General features: G+C 41.4%; 1 protein-coding gene across 2 annotated transcripts in view; it reads left to right on the forward strand.

Moving 5' to 3' along the window:
• The first annotated feature begins 10151 nt into the window (after window positions 1–10151).
• LOC104351814 (macrophage mannose receptor 1) overlaps window positions 10152–20884 on the forward strand; it is a 58109-nt gene continuing 47376 nt past the window's right edge. For both annotated transcript variants that reach the window (XM_086466764.1, XM_086466763.1), the window contains exons 1-3: window positions 10152–10212; window positions 14083–14484; window positions 16020–16193. In XM_086466764.1, coding sequence (XP_086322890.1) covers window positions 10152–10212; window positions 14083–14484; window positions 16020–16193 — 637 coding nt within the window. The remainder of the gene's footprint in view (window positions 10213–14082; window positions 14485–16019; window positions 16194–20884) is intronic.

Here is a 20884-nt window from a genome sequence, read left to right on the forward strand (position 1 = left end):
TTCATTTCTTTCTCATACTTTACTCAGGAGGAGGCTATTCCAATTATTTTAATTGTGCCATTTAGGTAGAGCAAATAGAATAGATTTAAGTGTTTAAAAGTAAATGCTTTCCTTTGGAAGTCATTGTTTTTAAAATGTCGTACTGTGCTGAGCGTGATATTCTGACAAAAATGTCTGTCTGCCTAATTAGCTGACCCTATTAAGAAGTGGAATTTGTGATAGACTTTGTAAGACTTTCCACTTAAGCATAATCCAGTGTGTTTCTGTATTTTTATCATGGTATTTGTGTTACTGATATGTTCGCTCCTCATATTTTTATGTTATTATTTTGGGTCATTTTAATGATTATTTGTTTAATAAAGCTTACATAAAGGCAACTCCCAGCTAAAAGAGAAACAAACTATGGAGTCAGCAACGGGTCCAAATGCAGCACTTTTGTAATCATGTTGGGAGTGCCCGTCCTGGTCTTCAAAATACTCTATTTAACAAACCTCTCTCACCAACTCTTTTTTTTTTTCTTATTTATTTTAGTATTAGGTCAAAAAAGTGAGTCTTTTCCCTCTCCCATTTGTATTGTCTCTTTCAAATAAATCAGTACTTCTGTTGCACCCAAAATCATGGTGATCTTGACATTTTCCTCCTATTTTATGTCTTACCTCCTACTTCTTCCTATATTTGCATTTTCTTTTCCTTTTCATCCTAACCTACCTTGACTTCACTGGTCTCAACAACCAGCAAGTCTTTCAAGCTGCAGCCAGTTGAATGAGGCAGAGTTCCTCTCAGTATTTGGGAATAACAGTTCACTAGTGAGGATTCGCTGCAAAATCTGCCTGTGGTCTTGCCAGGAATCTTGTTGCCATCATTGCACTTTATGGTTACTTGTTTCTGGCTGTTTGCTTTACTTAGTTTGATTTTTAAAATGCTTCAGAACACTAATGGGTACTTTGCAGTTCCCACTCCTCCAAGCTCAAAGAGAATTGTCTTGCTTGAACAGTTTGAGCATGTGCTGAATCGGAGTGTGTCTTGACAGTGATGATGACCCCATTATCTATCGGAATTTTGTATAATAATGTCAATTTAGCCTCTTACAGCCTCTTGTCTTACCTATATAATGCAGTGCTGACTACGTCCAGTTTCTGATCTTGGAGCTCCTCCCTCCTTTTTCTCTGGAAGACCCTTGAGTCAGAGATTTAACCAAATAAGTAGCAGCTCCAGTCAGAACTACTTTCAGTTCATGTTTTTCATAAAAAGCAGGGTAAGCACCACATGTTCCCTGGATGCGTTCTGAGAAATGCAGATCCAGATACCCGTGCACACGGGGACCTCTGTATCCTGGGCTACAGTATGCACAGGGGTGACACCAGAGGCGTGACTCTGCGTCAGTATTTTGAAAGAGTGCTGCAGACCGAGTGCAGCACTGCACGCTTTCTCATCCGAAACGGGACTGGAAGGTCTTAGATGCTGGCTGGTGGATGCCCGCGAAATTAATTTTCTGTATCGTTATTAGTAGCAAAACTTACTACGGCGGTTGCGATAGAGTTTCACATATAGGGAGCAGTCAGGAAAAATAGTGCTGACCTCCTACATATGCCATTTTATTTTTCAAATGTTCCACTGCCTTAGCGAGGAATGTGACCTCCTGGTTCATCACCGCTGGACTGTTTTTTCTCAGCGGCCCTACTGCCTGTTCCACAGCAGTAAATCCTGTAGGGCTGAGAGTCTTTCTTATCAACAAGGTCTGCCCAAAATCTTTCTTCCATGATGCCCTTCTAAGCCCTGGCATCCTACAGGAGAGCTGTAGCCTTGTCTACATATTCACGGAATATTTAAGCCCACCTTGTTTACCACACTATCAAGATCGCCTGGTCTCCATTGGGGGCACAAAGCTTTAAATTGTCCCTTGGTGGGGGGGGAGGGGAAGGACTGGGCTACTGAGTTAATTTATATTTAGAATAAAAATCAGTCCTGCATAAGATCAATATCAGCAGTGCAAGCCTAAAGAGTTTGTGTTTCATTTGAGAAGGCTGGTAAGGGAGGATCTTTAGTTTCTTTGGTAAGAGGATGCTGTGTTCAGATATTGATAAAGATGTCAATTCTAGTGTATGCTTTCCAGCGATAGTAATCTTTGCTTCACTGATTCTTTGATCTTTCATTGACTGTGATTCCCAATGCAAACCTGTAAGAGATCTTGTGCCATGAAATGGACCTTGGCTGCAGACCTAGCCTGTCATCACTACCCAGAAATACTTTGTCTGAATTTCTCAGCTAAACCAGACTTTTTATCCATAGCTCACTACAGCTATTATTTGGGCTATGTAGAGCAGAACAGAAGGGGCAGCTGTTGAAGGTATCTATCTGTGGTGAAACATGGAATATAGTAGTCAGTCTTTTTGGGTAATGCTGTACTTTGGAATAGCAATGACAAGCAAGAGACCATGATGAAATGGATTTAATCTCTTATCTTAGTACTTCACTGCTAAATTTGTCAAGCATTGGCTTCACTCAAATTGGGTATGACATGTGAGTAGTGTCTCAAGGACTTAAGAGTGATGGAGAGAATGAAGGAAAAAAGCAAGTTAGCAAGAGGTGGGCAATGCAATCAAGAGACACAAAGAAGGAAGAAGACTTTGTGCAAGTAAGTGAATTGTTAACAACAGAATATTTTGTTTCTAGAAGGACACGCATGCTTTATATAGAAGGGATTCATCCATAGAAACCCTCAGTTGTCTGTAAACCGAGCAGTATTTTAATTCTGTGTAAAAAGTGACCCCTTTGTGTTACAAAAGATGTAAAGTAAGCCAGGGCTCTAAGTGAAATCAGAATTGAGGCATCTTCTGTAATGTCAAGAGTTTTACAGAAGTTTCCTGCGTTGGGTGCAGTAGTTAAGTACCTCACCCAGGAGAATTATTAAGACAAACAAAAATTAAGGAGATATATATAGGCAAGTCTTTTTGGACAGTGTTCTGACTCTTATGTCACGCGATATCCTGAGCACTTCGGTGTTCACCTTCAATTGCTTACATTTGAACTGACTACTTTGTAGGGATAATCAGTTTTCTTCCCTCCCTATAGCTACATTTGCTGTTTGCCACTTGGCACTCAGCTTTAAGAGCGTAAAGGAAGCATGGGATGTATATAAGGAGCACAGTTTACTATATCCTGCTTCGCTGCCTGTGTGACATTTGCTGATTTGGTTTCCTGTAAAAACTGATACATCAGCTCACCTCTGGTCATAGATAACAGGCAGGAAGAGCTGCCAGGGCTCCGAAGAAGAATAGTCTGCATAAATCCTCCATGCAGCACGGAGTTTGGAGTATTTTTATTTTAGGAAGAAAAAGCAAATGGCATGTTTTGATACTGCAGAAGGAAGCTGTCCTCAGAAAACACAGATATTTTAAGTTGTTCAGCATTTCAAAGCCATTGCTCTACAGAATGCTCAGATAAGATGACAGTGTCAGTATTGAAATGAAATAAGAGAGAATGAAGTCGTTGCTGTCTTGACTGTTTGGCGGGCTGCCGTAATGGGTCTGCCTGAGCAGTTACACACTGTGCTGGTTGAAATAACAAATGGCACGGCTGCTGTTGTACCTTCAGAAACAGCCTGTGAGGATCTGTTGTACAGAATGCTGCAGGTATCTGATTTCTGGGATTGCTAGTGGAGGTAATTAATTTGGGTTTAAATGCAGGTAGCACAGCCAAGTACTAGTCAATGAAAAATCAGTATGTTTTATCTAGGGACTCTCACAGTGCTTGAAATGACAGAAGTGCTTTGAAATATTAGGAAGTTTCTTCTGTAGAATGGTGGAGATGGCAAATTATGGAAAAGACAGTGTTCTTCACAAAAAAAGTGTCCAAAAAAGGGAAGTACCTACCCTATCACAAACCTATTCTTAAGCTATCAGGGCAATTTTTTCCTTTTTAATTTTTCTGATTTAACTGCCATTTAATCAGTTTTGAGACTTCACATTTGGGATTAGACTAACAGCTATATTTCACATTTTCAAAGTCATTCTGATGCCAAACTCCCACTACAATGAGGCATCAAAATAATCCAGCCGTGACTGTGGCTGATCTCTTGCTTCTAGCCAAGGCACCAGGAAAGGCAAATAACTAATTCGAAACCCTGCCTGGTTTGGGTTTATTATGCCTTCCCTCTAGGCACCTTTTGCCTTTCACTGGATGTTCTTTCCCATGTGTGGTTTGGGGGTTTGGTTTTGTTTTTTACTTTGACTTACACAAGAAATGTCTTGTCCATCTATGGAAATACCTACAAATTTGGAGTCCAGGTCACCCATAAACAAACAGTATCTGAAGGCTCTCCTGGTGACAGGACCGTTGCTGTTTGACCAGGGAGGAGGTACAGGACTATTTTTGTGGGAGAGAAAAGGAGGGTGTGTGAGGCTCCTCAGCCCTCCAGCACTGTTGATGCTCACATGTGTGAGGGCTTACCCCCACTGCTGGTGCAAAAAAAAGAGATAGTAGTCACAGAAAATAGTATGGTACTCTGAGGTGTTTTGTGGAGCAGGACATTTTTTGGCTCAGGCCCAAACTGGGTGCTGTTGCCTGGTGTTTTGGTCTTTTACGTGGTTTTCAGAACCTTTCTGAGGGAAGCTTTCATGATTGTACTTTACTGCTCACTCTGCAAACAAGTTTTATTATGGGAGACATCCCAATCTCACCTACGAGTGGTCATCATCTTACTAGTATCGACTGACCTACCCAGTACACTACGTCAGCACACCTTAAACTGGTGAAATGTGGCATGCAGTGGCTATGCCACGAACACGCTGATAACTGGTAGCTGAGGTTAAATTCTGGGTGCTTTGGATTCTAGTCCTGTTTGCACATCATGAGAGTGCTGTTTCCCTGGATTCAAAATCTCTTGGCATAGCTCCCGGGAATCTGGACTACTTCCCTTTCAGATTTTACAGTCAATATTCATAAATATTCTCAAGGAAATGCCTGTTGAGTCTGTTACACGGTGGTACAAGACACTTAAATCTCAACATTTAAAAATATTTCTTTTAATGAGAAACCACTTGAAATTTCACACAAGTGAAATTGGCTGTTTTCCTTATGTATACAACAGGTACAGCTTGGCTTTGAGGTAGTGTAAGATTTTCTGGCTCCCTCTAACACTTCCCAATAAGAGAGAAAAAGGTGATTCAGTCTCTCTGCTTTTTCATGCTGGGGCATTTCTGCTGAAAATGCTACTCAGTGAAGAGCTGAAGTGATGGCTTGTATCAGGATGCTTCTGGCCCAAGGCAATCATTTTGCTGCTGGTTCACTGGGTGGTTTTCAGATGGCAGGTTCTTTGGGACAGTGTAGCGCTCTTCATGCAGTTAATGTGTTGCTACATTTCTTAACAACTTCAGAGCTCTTGCCAAACTTCCTAAAATTCAAGGTAAGGTGGTTGCATTTCCCAGAAATGATGATTTACACAGCCTCACCCCTCATATGTTACCAGCACTTTGTAAGAGGAAGAGCCATTTAAACTATTGCCTTCTCTTTCTCCCACTAAGACCTAGTGCAGGAGACACTGCATTGAGAGGAGGTGCTAACGTGTTTATATCTCACAGCAGCACCACCCTGAAGTTCAACAATGGATGAGCAGATGGAGGAAAAAGTGAGAAGGCTCGTTACTGCCACTCCAGCAGTCTCCCAAGACCCAGGTAAGGACTGAGCCCTAAGGTTTTTTTTTTTTTTTACAGCAGTCCCAGACTCCTCTTTCAGAATGTGCCCTCTCACAGCAGCATGCAGCATCATCCCAGCTCTACTCACTCCCCGGCAGGTCTGCTCCCTCCGTCAGAGCTATTCCCACACACTGGGTAGTACCAGCCTCCCTCTCTCTAGCCCTGTCTCGCAGCTTGTCCTCCTCCATTTGTACCTCCTCAGACCACAGTCTACAAAACTGTTACATGGTTTCATTGGAAATAGACTGGAGGGTAGGATAGCTTTGAGACGGTCTCAGCCACTTTTTGGCTCATAAATGTCACTATTTTCAATACTCCATATACACCTCACTGTATTTGCTCCTCTAGTAAGACGAGGGAGGTAGTAAGTGTCTCATTTTAAGAGTAAGGAAGTGAGGGCAGGAGTAAAGTGAAAGACAGGATCGCTAAGATAGGTACCTAGGATGGCCTTTTTGGACAACCGTGTGTTCACGGGGACTGGCGATGTTCCTGGGTGACACTGCAGCAGCAGGACATGTGCTGTGCAGATCTGAAATCCGCTGTGGGAGGCATCCTTTGCAGTACACGTGCCCAGATCTAATGCACCCTGCTGTGGTCTAATGAGTCATCCCATCTTGTGAATCCAGCATGACAATCGCTTTCCAAACAGACTTGGTGAACTGCGGCTGAAGGCGTAAACAGTTTTGGACTGTTTAATGTTATTTGGTAACTAACCAGTGTTAAATAAAATCATCATTATCCATCTCGGTTGCTCTCAGGAGGGACAAAGCTTTTGTGAACAAAACACGGGGTGAGCTGCAGGGGGCAGAGGGCCTCCTCGAAATTCTGGTGCTGGCCTAAGGGAAGTCCCTGGGAGGGACGCTCTGTCTGATCTGGCACGGACAGAACTGAGGCGTGACAATTTTATTCTGTTCTGCAGGAAATCTTACCAAAAGAAAACTCCCAGTGTTGAAATCAGAATGAAATGTAATTTCATTTTTTCCCCTATTATATTGAAAATGCAATAACATACTCAGTGACTGTTTAGTTTACATAATACTTCATACTATTTCAGTTTTACTGAGTTCATTTTCTGAGGAAAAAAGATTTTTGAATTCTGCAAAAATGATGAAAAAAATTCTAGACCACACAGGCTTAAGGAGTTCATTGAATAAGGTAGGAGATTTGAAGACTAAATCATAGATGTAACTGCAACTCTCAGTGCCTTTAGTGAAATTAGGTTAATTTCCTTCCAAAAATCCACTATTCTGCCTGTGGGTGAACCCTGTGCTATGGGCAGCGCTTCATAAACTTGAGGTTAGCATATGTTTAAACTTCTGTAACAATAATCTGACTAATATTAGGGATAGTATTTTTTTAAATATGTGCCTTTTTTATCTCATTGTTTAATTTCATAGTTCTTTGGGAAATTGCACTGAAATCTGCTTCATATAAAATTCCTCTGTCACATATGTGCAGTACTTTGCTACTATAGCTATCATGAATTAATATTCGTGATGGTGCAGTCTACATGACGTAGTAGAATACCATGGAAAAATCAAATTAGAACTGATAAAAGGCACACAACAGGACCTATGTAGGCACACTGGGCATTCTACGGCCAGGGATCTTCTCTCCTTTGCCATTTGAGACTCCTCTATGATGACAGAAAGTAGAAACATTCTAGAATTTCTTTACTTGGCCTGAGCACCTGAAATCTTTGGGCTGTGTTTACTGTGGCTTTTAACTATGCAGGTGACACTCATCTGTGGCTGTAAGCAACTAGAAATGCAAGGGCATGGACATTCCTCTTTATTTTCACAGTGCGGGTCAAACATAAACTGAACTTGAAATATTGGAAATCGTGAGAGCGTACATACATTCCCACTAGCCATGTATATTTATGAAGCAGTTATAGTATATACAAGGAACAATGACATTCTTGCTTTGCGGTAAAGGCAGAAGTTGGAATTTTTAATGTTTTTTAAATGTAAAGCAAAGATAGAAGATTGCATTAGTTGAATTTAAAGCAAATATTGTACATAATATTAATGGTATCCTCAAGGAACTTCTACTAGGTAACAGTTCTCTAGTGACATATAATAACATCTTGATTGTTCTCCTTCCTAAAACATTTTATTGTATTTTGGTTTTAGAAATCAGAAACCTCAAAATTCAATTTTTGAATAACATTTCAGAGGAATCTGATTTGCATAAAAAAGAAATATTAACTCTGCCAATTCCTGCTTTTTTCCCTGCCCAACATCTGGTTTATATAGCTTCTTAATATAGTACAGGTATTGTGATAATAGTGAGGATACAAATTATGTGCATTTTGTTCTTGAGTATGTGTTTATTATATATAGCTGTGCAAGCATTAGAAATGTATAGAAAACTACTGGATATACAGGTTCCCACATGAAACATCAAAAACCATCTTGGATGCAAATGTGAAAGCACCAATAATGATCCAGTTGTTTTGCTTCAACACAAACGAAATAGGCATGTTATGTTTCAGGTCTGGATATGATTTCATTTATACTGAACTTTCCATCTTCCTGTTGACTATTGAAGTCAAGGGCCACTGTGACTTCAGGATTTCAGAGTGTTTTGCCAGGAAGAGTCACCAGTTGCAAGTACTGGATGTGCCAGAAGCAGAGAGGGTCTGAGCTGTTTCCAAAGAATTTAGGCCTTTCTGCTCCAATTGTAAATGGCAGCTGGCTTGCTACCCACAGAGAGAGATGAAAACATATGGCACGTATCCTGTCATTAGTTATTTAGTAGATTGGACTTCTGGTACCTATTTGCCTACAAATCACTATAGCCCAAGACTTTGCTGAACCTTTTTGTCTCAGAAGAGAGAAAATCTTTCCCTTGGACTGTATCAGATCGGAATACATGGTCCATGTATTTGCATGACGATTCCCAAAGAGCAAGCTAGATCCAGACATAATTGTTGAGGAGTATGCTGCAGATGAGACAGGAGGCTATGTGAATAAGCTCAAGACCTGTGCTGCTCTAGACAGGGGAGATACATATTTTTATATATAGACATGCACCACACTCAGAATGTCTTTGAAGTGGCAGTATCTCCTGTGAGTGCAGGTGACGATAAAGAGGCCGTTTTCAGATCAGGAAAGAGCTAATTTGGTGAGGCACAGATCCTCAGAAAGGCTGGAATACTTGTCTTGGAAGTAGCTCTTCTGATGTCTCATTTTAGCTGGATGAGACCTCTGGAAGTCATCTAGAATGACCCCTCCCCAAAGCAGGGCTAACTTGAAATTTAGATCAGGTTGCTCGGCTCCTTGTCCAGTTCCACTTTTGGGCCATTCTTGAAGACTCTCACACAGTCCCTTCTGTCACTGCAGGGTGTAGCTCATTCCTGGTACAGCCCCTGACCACCAAATAGGTGTTAACTACTCATCTACTCACTTCCCTTTTTCTGCCTATTTGTGTGACACACATATGTAAAACAGCACTAAGACCGATGTTTTCAATCCATTTGGAGCCTGTCAGGCCATATATTGATAACGGCCTCTAAGGAATAACATGCTGCTCCTCACAAAAAAACACACGGAGAGGTTGTCTAAACAGCACAGCAAGAAGCCACAAAAACCTCGAGGCAGAATGTGTTCTAAAGGCACGTCTGCAGAAAGATTATCTAATTCCACACAGGTGCTTCAGCTTGTGGAAACCCAGCTAGCGAACGAGTTTCTGTTTTGTCTCATGCTGTGATTCACGAGCAAGACTTGGACCCTGTTAACAGCAGACAGAGCCACCCCAGCCGGAGGAATGAATTAATAAATCGGTGGAATGCCATCTATTGGCACTCAGAAAATGCCTCGTTAGAGCTTTTCTGCCCCTGCGTCCCCTCGGCTCTTCCTTTCCGCCCCGAGCGCCCCCCGCCGCCCCCCGGCTCTCCCCGGAGCAAGCCGCTCGCAGTCGGGGGAGGAGTGACGGGGCTCGGGGCGCGGAGGGGGGGGGCAACCCAGAACCTGGTTTCCCAAAAGTAGGTCTCTGCCACTACTGTGGTGCCCGCTCTGGAGGGAAACGCGGTCGTTCGAGCGGCAGTTTTGTCCGAGACGCGGGTTCGGCTCCGAGGGAAAGGAGGGGGATGTCCCGGTCCCTCGGCGCGGGTTTGGCGAATTGCCTTGGCCCCCATGTCAGGCTGGTAGGGTGGCAAAGAGGAGGTACATATATAAAAAAACAAACCACAAAACACCACCACAACGACAACAACACTATCACCACTTTTATCACCTGCATGTGCCTGGAAGGAGGCTCTTCCCTCTGCTGAGGGGAGAAAAAAAAATCAGCTTAGGAAAGCAAAGTTTGAACAGCGAATTCCTGTTATTTCAAAGCACCCCATGTGACAGGATATTTCCTTATCATTTCGAGCCCAGAGCTTTCCCCTGATCCGCCAGCCCTTCACAAGTGCGGAGGACCTGCCCGGCGGGAAGCCCTCTCCTCGCCGCGGCGATGGCTCCCTCCCTGCTCCTGCTTCTCCTCGCACTTCTCCCTCGGGTTTTTCCGCTGCTGGGTAAGTGCCCGCGGGGGCTGTGCGGGATGGGACGTGCCGGGAGAAGACCGGGGTCGAGGCGGGCACGGAGCCTAGCCCGACCTGGGGCTTGAAGGGCGAGAGAGGGAAGTGCCCGCACAGGTGGAGCAGCCCGCGGCCATTTTAACCCCCTCGGTGCTGCCCAAGGGGAGCCTCGATGCGGCGGGGCGGGCGGCTGAGGGAGGGCTACAGCCTCCCCTCGGGCTCTCCCTCCCACCGACTGTCTTCCCCTCCTCACCCGCACTGGGGTGGCCGGTGGGCAAAGCTGCATGACGAGGCAGTATTTTGGGTGCCTGTGGCATTGTGGGTGCCCAACATGACTGTCACTGGCGGTGACTCAGTTTCCCCCACTGCTCCGGGACTCAGTCCCTGATTGATTGAGCAGCATCACCCAGCTTTCCCTCAGATACCTCCTCACCGCTGATGTTTGCAGAAGGGCCCGGTGTTGGGGCTCTGCCTTTCCTCTAGTCCTCTGGTCTTCAGCGGGCCTGGGGACCTGCCTTGGGCAGATGGCTTCCATGGGGGGGTGTTAAGGCAGCTGAGGTATTGGCATAGATTAGAGCTGTGAATACAGGTGAAAGGTGTGTTTCTTGGTGAAACCTGGAGTTGCACCTGCTTGCACTGAGAGTTACCAGGATTTGCAGCGCACTGCTATTTTTCAGTGAAAGTTTTATATCCGTCCTTCCTGAAAGCCTCTTGGCATCCTCTGCTCTCCAGTCTGAGGTCTACTGAAGCATAACAACTTTATAACACTGCCTTGTAACCTTTCTCGCTTTGCGTAATTAGCAGCAATCATTGTAGGCTATCTGGTAAGTGAGAGTCTGCATGGAGAAGACAGTCATCCTCCCTGCTTGCTGCCTCGCTGCTCCCCCCTCTCTCACTTATGGTGTGATCTCCTGGTGCTTTCCATTAGTGTTTAACTCTGGTAGTGCTTCACTGCTTCATGAGTTACTTTTCGAGTTACACTCACATAATCTGTGATAGTTTGCAAATGCTGCAGAGTGTGAAGCTACCCTGGTATACTGGAAATCTCTACTGTGGAAAAGATACTTGGCCAGTGATGTTTTTACCGTGCATGGCACAATCCTTTGGATATAAGCTGGGGCCAGAGACAGGCAAATAGTCACCTTGTTGTGGGTGAAGAAAAATGAAAGCCTGTGAGAAAAATTCTGTTACGATCTACTTGGGACAGTTGAGGGAAAAGAAGCTAGATCTCTCTGGATGGGTTTTAAAGGTGGAGAAAGTTGGTTTGAACGGCTGGCACGTTCCTATGCATTTTAAAGGACATCCTTCCAGGAATAATTTTCAAAATATGGGTTAGTTTGTTAGAAATTGGTGTAATTCAAAGTACCAAGACTGTGGTACTCATGATCATACTGTAGTGGGCCTTTAAGTGTACCACCTACAGCTCATCTATAGTGAAGAACGGCACCCTGTTGTGGGAGCTCTCTAACAAATGTTGCTACAGAACAGTGGAACGCAGTGAATGGTTATGTGAGTAATTCTGCTTAGCCCATTTTAAAGATACAACTCGTCATGTTGACAGGAGCGCTATCCAGTGTTTACAGAAAAGAGTTGGCAGTGCATAGAAAGTGTTGTGCCAATACCTGGCTTGTTTTGTATTCTTCTAGACTATAATAACTCACACGGAAAGTGTTGTATGGGAATCCCCTTTGGTGTCCAAGCAGGCAGAACAAACACAGAAATAAAGCTGTAAACTAGAGCAATACAGGACCATGCTAGAATTCTTCTGCATGGTCATGGATGAGACAGGAGTAACTCTGAGGGGAAGGAAATCCTGCAGCTACAGTCTCAGCCACAGTTGCTCCTGCATCCTGCTACCTCCGTTCTGCCCTGTCTCGGTGCCAACTTATTTTCAATGCCTGCTCAGCTGTGTTGGCCCGTTAGCTGCTTACCTGTGTATTATTCCCTGTCAGAGCCCTGCATGTGCTGGGGCCCTTGTATAAGTAGCTGTGTTGCATTTACACACCGCTAATACTTTGTAAAGGTGCAGTCAGAATAGAAGAGGGCCAAAGATTTGTCTTCCCCTCCACTGGCCAGACTTTTTTGTTCAGCTTTCTAACCTTGTTTCTGAAGCCAAAACTCTACACCCTTTCAGGCTTGGATGCAGCAATCCAGGCTTTTGACTCTTGAGTAACCTTTGTCGTGTGCATAGCATCTTTTCTTTAACACCATAAGCTGCATAAAATAAGGAATGTTATACAATTTTAGCAGTTTGAAAGATCAGGCAGTGTTTTCCACACATGTGAAAATGTCTGACATCTCTTACCCAGAAACTTTAAATAAGATTTCAGGAATAAGAGAGTTGCAAGCATTGCATATATCAGTTTACAATAACATTGTGCTAAATGCTAATAGAAAAGCAGAAGAAAAAAAGTTATCACCAGCAGTGATAATTATGCATTTCCTTGTATTGTCTTTGAGTAAAACAGATTGGCAAAAGGCAACAATTTCTGTCTCCAGTGCTCATCAGTTTTACACTACTTCCCAGTGAGCTGGAAGCCAAAGGACAGGAGAAGGAAACCGAGCCATGGATGAGATAAGTCTAGGTCAGCTCTTTCTCTGAGAGAGAGGTTATTTGTTCTTCTGCAGGAAAGTATGATCATTTCCACATCAGAGCCTCAGCAGTGATAGGAAAATTTTCTGTGGTTAACCTGTTTCCCCCTTAAATATGTCTCCATTATAATGGAGACATATAATCTCTTTAATTTGGTAATCATACACTAAAATAAATAATGTTTTAATTAGCTTCAATTAATGTGCCGCAGAGGCACATAAATTACTATTTCTCTTCCTAGCTTGTAGCCCAGTTAAAATACAGTTTTAGGACTTTGTGCATCCTGTTACATCATGTGATCCAATATCAGAGAGAACTATTGCGTTACTGTGCTGAAACGTGTCTCAAGGGGATCATAGAGGAGAAAGTCTCTGGGCAAGACCATCCCAGAAATGTTGCACTCAGTAGCACATCCAAGCATAAGAGATGCTAAGAAGTTTTCTAGTGGTTACAAATTTGAAATAAACCTTGAATACATGAAAATGCATGCTGTGAAGCACTATTTACTACGAGGGAGTGATGACTTTGGGAGCTGTGAAGACCCTTGTAGATTTTCCTAAGTCATTAAGAGGCACACTTGGTGATGGCAAATCCCACTGCTGTCGGTGTTTTGTTTATAATGGAGAAATGTAAGAAAGGAGAAAGAAATCACGGATGATTGCAGTTGAGTGAAAAATGAATGTGCTGTTCTAGCCCTACAAGTAGCTTGTGTATAAAGTTTAAAAAAATGTCCTTCCCCTCAGCTAAGACTTTAAGGATTTTAGCAGAGCGCATGGGCACAGAACTCCGCGCTGTGGGGAAACAGAGTCTGAAGGACTCGGTGGCTGTTGTCACCTCCTCGCACCTGAGAGCCAGGCTCAAGGAGCCAGCGCTGCTGCAGAGCTCAGGGTCAGGATCTGCAGTGTGTGATGTATGTGCTCCCTTGTTTCAGTAACTCCTGCAGGTGCAGCTTGGAATGATACCATGAGCATGTTTTTCCTCTTCAGTTTAACCCCTGCTTTAAAGCTACAGGAGGCACTAGATCTGCATCCCTGCTGCCTTGCTCTTTTGAGGGTTGGTGCTTTCATCGATGCAAAATATTTGAAACATCCTCGAATCTGGACTAGTGGCATTCTAGTCGCTTTCATAGGTGTTTGCCACAGGAGTACTGCACCTGCTTTTGATGACAAATGGTGAGGTTTTAACCCCAAGAGTAGTGTCCAGATTCATATTTCATTTAGCTAGTAGGCAAGATTGCTTCAAACCAAGTGATTCCAGTGTTTTTTATCTTACAGATACTAGCATCTTCTTAATATACAATGAAGATCACAAGCGCTGTGTACTGGCTCAAAGTTCTAATTCAGTGACTACTGCTCCTTGCGTTCAAGAAAATGAGTCACAAAAATTCAGGTGGGTCTCAGATCACCAGCTTATGAGCGTAGCATTCAAATTGTGCTTGGGAGTGCCTTCGAAGAAAGACTGGGTTCCGATCACTCTGTATCCTTGTGACAAAGCTAGTGAACTTCAGCGATGGGAATGCAGAAATGAGACTCTCTTTGCAATCCAAGGGGAAGATTTGTTTTTCAACTATGGAAACAGACAGGAAAGGAATATTATGCTGTACAAGGGATCTGGTTTATGGAGTAGGTGGAAAGTCTACGGAACCACAGACGATCTGTGTTCTCGAGGCTATGAAGGTAAAGTTCTGTAAATTAATTTCTGTATTTCAAACTCATTTCTATGTATAACTAATAAAAGTATTTAGAAATGTAGGAGAATTGCCTTCATCTCGTTAATGATCACTGAGGGTGACTTCTATGAAATCAGCAATACTCGAGTATGTGTTTTGTGGGGTTTTTTTGAGGAGTTCATTTTGTTTTTTTGTCAAAGTTGTCAAAATTCTGATAGATAATTAACCATGCATGGTAATGATTCATTTGGAGAGGGGGAAAAATGTCTGTGGTTATTCAGAACACGTACACGTTATACATAACTATTACCCATCAGTTAATGATAGGTTTTAGTATTTATGTGGGTACAGAAAGACATAGTGTAAGTGTATAGTCTGTTGATTATACTGTGGTTTTTTGTTTTGTTTTGTTTTGGTTTTGTTTTGTTTTGGTTTTTTCTTTCCTTGGGGAGCAAATATGAATTATGTTGTAAGGATTTAGTTAACTCTTGGTATCTCCAGCTCCAGTATATGAAGATGCCTTCCTAGGTGTTTGAAGTGAGTATCAGAGTTGGTGCTGAAGTGTTAGACAAAGAAATAAGATACGTTAAATAGTTAAATTTGAAAAAATTATGTATGATACATACATACATATGTACATATATTTATCATAAGTACCTGGGAAAAGGTTTCGCTTCCCATTTAGTATTCTTCGATAAACAGAAATGGTCACAGAGGGAGATGTGGGTGCATTTTCTGTGGTTCACACAATGGCTGATTACAGTGCTAGCAGTGCTAGTCCTTGGCCTAAAGGCAGAATAAAGGAACCCTAGCAAAGCAAATCATGTGAAAGGAGGCAGGTGGGAGATGGCGTGATGGCCTGCTATTCCTTTCTCCTTTGTTTTCTAGCAGCTCCCTGAGACAGTGACCATGGTATGTCACCTCTCTAGCGGTCCCTGACAAGTAGTGTTCCTCTGCACGTCCTCCCATCCATGCATGTACATTACATGTGGACACACAGAAAACTGCTTTAGTTACTTCAGTGAGTTTCACTGAGTTAGGTTTCTGATGAAACAAAAATTTTCTTTAGATGCCAATGGAAATGTTATTTGAGCGTAGTATATTGAAGACAGTCTGTGGTGTGTATCTTTCAAGTTTATTTGTTTGTGCTCTTCCCTGTCTGAAATGGTCAGCAATTGAGTGGGTTATTGACAGAAGAATCAGCATTTGTTTGTCCTTAAAAAGTAAATTGCTTAACTGTGTGGATTTTATACTTTTGATTGTAATGCATGTAAAACTTAGCATGGGAACATACTTGTGTTGGCTCAGTCAGTTCAGGTCAGTGATTTCCATAAGCAACAAAAATTTGTCTCATTGTGGACACGGGTATCAGTTTAGATCTAGAGAGCAACATCACCAATATCCCACTTCTAGTACAGTTTGTATACTAAAGTGGCAAGCTCTACTTGCTAGAATATGCTCTAATATGATCATAAAGCTGAACTGATCTGTATCTCATGCTTATTACTGCTTACACATTTTTAAATTGTTGTGTCTCCTTAGATACCTACACAGTGAAAGGAAATGCTGATGGAGCACCTTGTGTATTCCCTTTTAAATTTGGTGATAAATGGTACGCTGAGTGCACAGATGCTGGCAGATCAGATGGCTGGTTCTGGTGTGGAACCACTTCAGACTTTGATGTCGACAAGTTGTATGGATTTTGCCCATCGAAACGTAAGTTTTGTATGTTCGTGATTCTGCTGCCTGGAAATATTGGTGTCCTCATATGCTCTTCTGTACAAAATAGAGCTTGAAATGGTGCATTTTTGCCTCCTTTCAGCCTGGTGTCCTTTTAGGAACTACCTAAATATGCAAATGTAGGGCTCAGCATAAAAATGTTGACCAACTACATCCAGGTGAAAGTGTGCTAATCATGCGCTTGAATCTGTACACCATTTCCTTAAATAGAAAGTTAATTAGATGTAAAGATGTTCTATTAGCATATGCAAAAGGCTGGGTAGAAATTTGGCAGCAGAATTGGAAGCTAGAATATAGGTTAATTGAAAATTAAGACTACTTTGTAGAATGAGTTGCCTTTTAAACATAAAGGAGTTTACATGAACTTTTTACTTCCCCAAATCTCTGTGCTACTGCGTAGTTCTGTATCTAAAATCAAGGAGAAGTACTTACATTCTCAATTCCCTGGTTTAAGTGTAGTTTCAACCATAGTGTTATGAATATACAGAACTTTATTTAGAAATGATGATATTTAAGTAAATGGGAGTAATCTGCCTGTATGTATTTGAATTCTTTTAATTCTGAATAAAGTTTTTCTGAACTTCTGTAAAATACGTACAAAGCATTTTGTCTGCAAGCTGCTGCTTCTGTCACGCTGAGAGAGGTAGCACTTCTCCCTCCCTTCTCTTTATTGTTGTGTTTTGCTGTAAAGATCCAGCTGACCGCAGTCAGAGATAAGGAGAAAAATATGTCTTTCCTTTCATGTGAAGAAAACAGTTTGGGCTGATCTTAAATCGTTTGGTGATGAAGTATTTGTGTCCTTGCCTGATTTCCATGAATGTTGCGTTCATTATTTGAGACAAATAAAAATTGCATGGTGTTGTTTTTTTTTCTGTGCCAGTATTATTTTCAAGATATTAAAAATGTGTTGGGATATGAATCCCATTAATACAGCACATGGAAGATCAACTTAAGAATGCTACCTGTTTAGTGTTCCTTGAGTCCAGCAAATGGGAGGCATCATTCAAATTTTGTTTAATTCTTTGGCATAATTCAAGGAAATCCATTCAGATGGCTGTGATTGTTTTTGGAAAAAGCTGCTTTATGCTGACTGCCTGCATGTTTCCTTCCTGATTCTTCAGTATTGACTGTAAAATATTCAAGTTTGGGTTGTATATTTTAATGAGAGACAGGCTGTGGTAGCAGAAGTTTTAGTCAGCTGTATGAAAGAGGGATGTGCTGCATGAGAGAGTGATAAGTTAATAAATGTCAACAGTACCTTTAAACATAGAATGTTTAACTCTTTGTTTGTTAAACTTTATTTAATAAGATTAAAGTGGTTTAGATTTTGTTGTTTTTTAAACTGTCTGGGCTAGCAAAGGTGCTGATATGTGATGCAGATTATTACAGCTGTGAATACAGAGGCCTGGACATACAGTGAAATGATCATGATTGAACCAGTCATTTTTTTTTGTTGTGAACAAAACCGTCTTGAATGTTCTTCGAAATGAAGAGGGCATAAGAGTATACTTAGAACAGTTATTTTACTCAGTAGACGTGTAGAAGTTTCACCAGTGGAGGTGACATAACTATGAGTATGACCCTTTATTTGCTGCTTTAAGAAGAGATGCTGATACAGTGACAGTAGAAGCTTAAATCTCATAGGAAGAAACTGAGAAATGCTGCTACACCAGACAATTTTTAGTAGCCTGGGAAATACTGGTTCTTTACGAGTTACACTGTGTCTTTTTGAGCTGTATGTTGCACTGTGTTATAAAAGTAGGTGCTGGGGAAGAAGATAGGTTACACAGTGTAAGACCATCAGGAGAGTGAGTCATGAGGTGTGCCTGCAGCTGTATTCAAGTGGGCAAAAGTCCATTGGGGCCCCTTTCTTGGCAGATGAAAGAATTTCTGTGAAGAATTTAGAAAGCCTTATAAGTGATGCATAAAACTTGCAGCTGATTAGGAAGGAAACAAAAAGTGCGGAGAATAAGGAAATATAAATAGTCTTAGCCTGGTATATTAATTATTGGGCTAATCTACATCCTTGTATTTGTCCACAAATACTGAATTTATTTTTTATGACAGGCTTTTTCCCCATGCTGGTATTTCAAGATGTTTTGAAGGGTTTTCCGTTGTGGTTTTATGTCTGGTTTGAAATACTTGTTGAATTGGTCATCTAAGTTATATGGGGTTAACAGTGGTGATGCTTCTGAATAATCTGGCACTCACAACCTGACTTTGGACCTCACAAATTTGTCTAGGAAAAAGAAAGAGAGGAACACTTTAGGAAAAGATATCTAAGTGAAGATAAGCATGTGAATGAAGTTTAGTACAATTTAGACTTTTTTACTATTGACAGCTTTATGTCTTTACACAGAATATTATAAATTTACATAAACTGCAGTGTCTTTATTATGAGATTCCTTCCCTACTGTATGCTCAGAGAGGAAGTGATGGAGTTATTTTATAGACTGCCTAACAAGATTTTCTATTCCGTTTTTGTTTGCCATGATTCTATTCACGCAGTTTCCAAGGATGTTGGACTGAGACTCCAACTTGCTTTGGGTGGATAACTAAACAAACAAGAACACTTTACTGTCAAAGACCAGATTTCAGCTTACAATTTTGAAATTAAAATCTCTCAAGATTATTCCATTTCCTAATTCAGGAGAAATACTGTATTTTGATATGATAATCATGTTGACATTTTTTAAATTATAAGTGTCATAAATGTCTGCATTGCTCAGGACTTTATGCCTTGCCTGTAAGTTTGAATTTGTCTGCCAGGGGCCATACCTGAAATTCAATGCATTTTTGGTTTGCTTTCCTTTGCTTTGCTTTAGAGACTGAGATGTTTCAAAGACACGAGTGAAATCTTCCAACTTACTATATTGTACTTCTGGGATTTTGATAGTAATCATAGTGGAAATAGCTAGTGCTCACTAATTTCAGTGTGTACAAAAAATGCATGCTGGATGCATCTGTGTAGGAATAAAGTTCAGCTTTTTTATTCTTTTTCCAGTTATGTACTAAGGACAGGTGTGGCTTCAGATTAATTTAGTTTAGATGCTAAAATATATTGTTTCAGAAAAGTGATTAATCATCTGGTTTCTCTGAGGATACTAAGCTTTAAACAATAGCGTATAGAGTTTCCAAAATCCTGCTCTGTGAAAGCATTTGACCTCATAGAACTCAAATATCTCAAAAACAAAATTTCGAAGGTTCAGAAATTAACTTTATTTTTATGAAAGACCAAAGTTCTACAGGAGAGCACCATATTCAAGTCAGCTATAAATTAGGAGCCTGGGGGAGTGAGGCGGAAGGTTGGATGAATGCCTGAGACTTGTTTACCTCTTCCTCTGTAATAATTGTACAAAATGTATAAAACCCTTTCTATCAAGTCAGAGACAGTTTTCTTTACTGAATTATAGATTTTACTATTTTTGCAATCTTCACTTTATCCCAGGCTTGTGCTTGTGCACAGGAATTTATGGCCTTATAGAACTTAGTGTAGCGAAGAAATTTTGCCTTCTGATAGTCAAAAAATATTTTGGACAGAAGTTGGTTTGCAGATAATGGTAATGGGATGAAAGTTTCCATTTTTAGTCAAATGTCATTATTACAGTAGGTTATATTTGACTTTTATTTTTATTTTTTTTGTAAGGGTAAGCACTTCATATTATCTATAGACTATCAGGTTTAATAAAGGAAAAAGTGGAACTGGTTACTGACCTGCTGACATTTAGTGTGTATCACCCTTTGTCTTGAGTTTTTTGTTTATTGTACTGTTTTCCTCATTTTTGCACACTTGAAGTTCTCTGAGCTCTCTGAATTTGGAAAAGGAAAAGACCTCTTTCTCTCAAATTTTTCACAGCTTGCAACTTGAGAAACTGGTATAGGCTGCAGGAATTTCAGTTGTTTTCCCTTTGTCAGCAGACATACAGTGACCTCTGCTATATTCTACTTTTGTCATGCAACTTTTATCTCTTTATGTGATATTTAGCTTAGTGTTGGGGCCTTCTGTGTGTTCTGCTTTCGACAGAGCAAGATCATACTGTTTTCTGCTGCTTGTTGTGGGGATTCAGTTGAGACAAGCCAGGAGAGACTGCAGCAGTGTAAGGAGTGTGGTACCTTCTGGGACCGCTTCTAAAGTTGGGCCCTCCTGGGTGACGTTTTCACTGGTTTGGCATTGCCTAAATGTGCCAAGTTCAGGTATTCAAGGAGATCACAGTCAGGTCACGTGGCAGAGAAGAAAGTGTGGTGGTATGTCCGATACATGCGCAAGTCATAACAGGAATTGCAGGAAAGTGTGAGACGGATGCTGACAATGTAAGTTTTGCATTCAGTGCTTGGGTCTGATTACCTCTATCACAGTAAGAAAATCCGTAACTGCTCTACATAGTAGCCAAAATTAGTAAAATATTGAGGTTTCTTGTTTCAGAAAAGTGGTCAGCTTGATATAAACCTTAGCTAGCATGAGTCTGGAAGTTTTTAGTCATTTTCTCCACAGTGACAAACCAACCCTTTAGCATGTCTTCAGCCATCCACCTTCTACCTTAAACAGCGGCTTTGTTTTACCAGACAAAATGCTGACCTTGTTTCATTACCTGTGTTCTGTCTAACACGGCTGTCATGGCTTAGCCCTGCCCTGGATTTACTAGCATATTAGAGAGCCTCAAGACTCC

The sequence above is a fragment of the Leptosomus discolor genome, chromosome 6 (genome assembly GCF_034619465.1).
Source record: "Leptosomus discolor isolate bLepDis1 chromosome 6, bLepDis1.hap2, whole genome shotgun sequence".
NCBI classification, from domain to species: domain Eukaryota; kingdom Metazoa; phylum Chordata; class Aves; order Leptosomiformes; family Leptosomidae; genus Leptosomus; species Leptosomus discolor.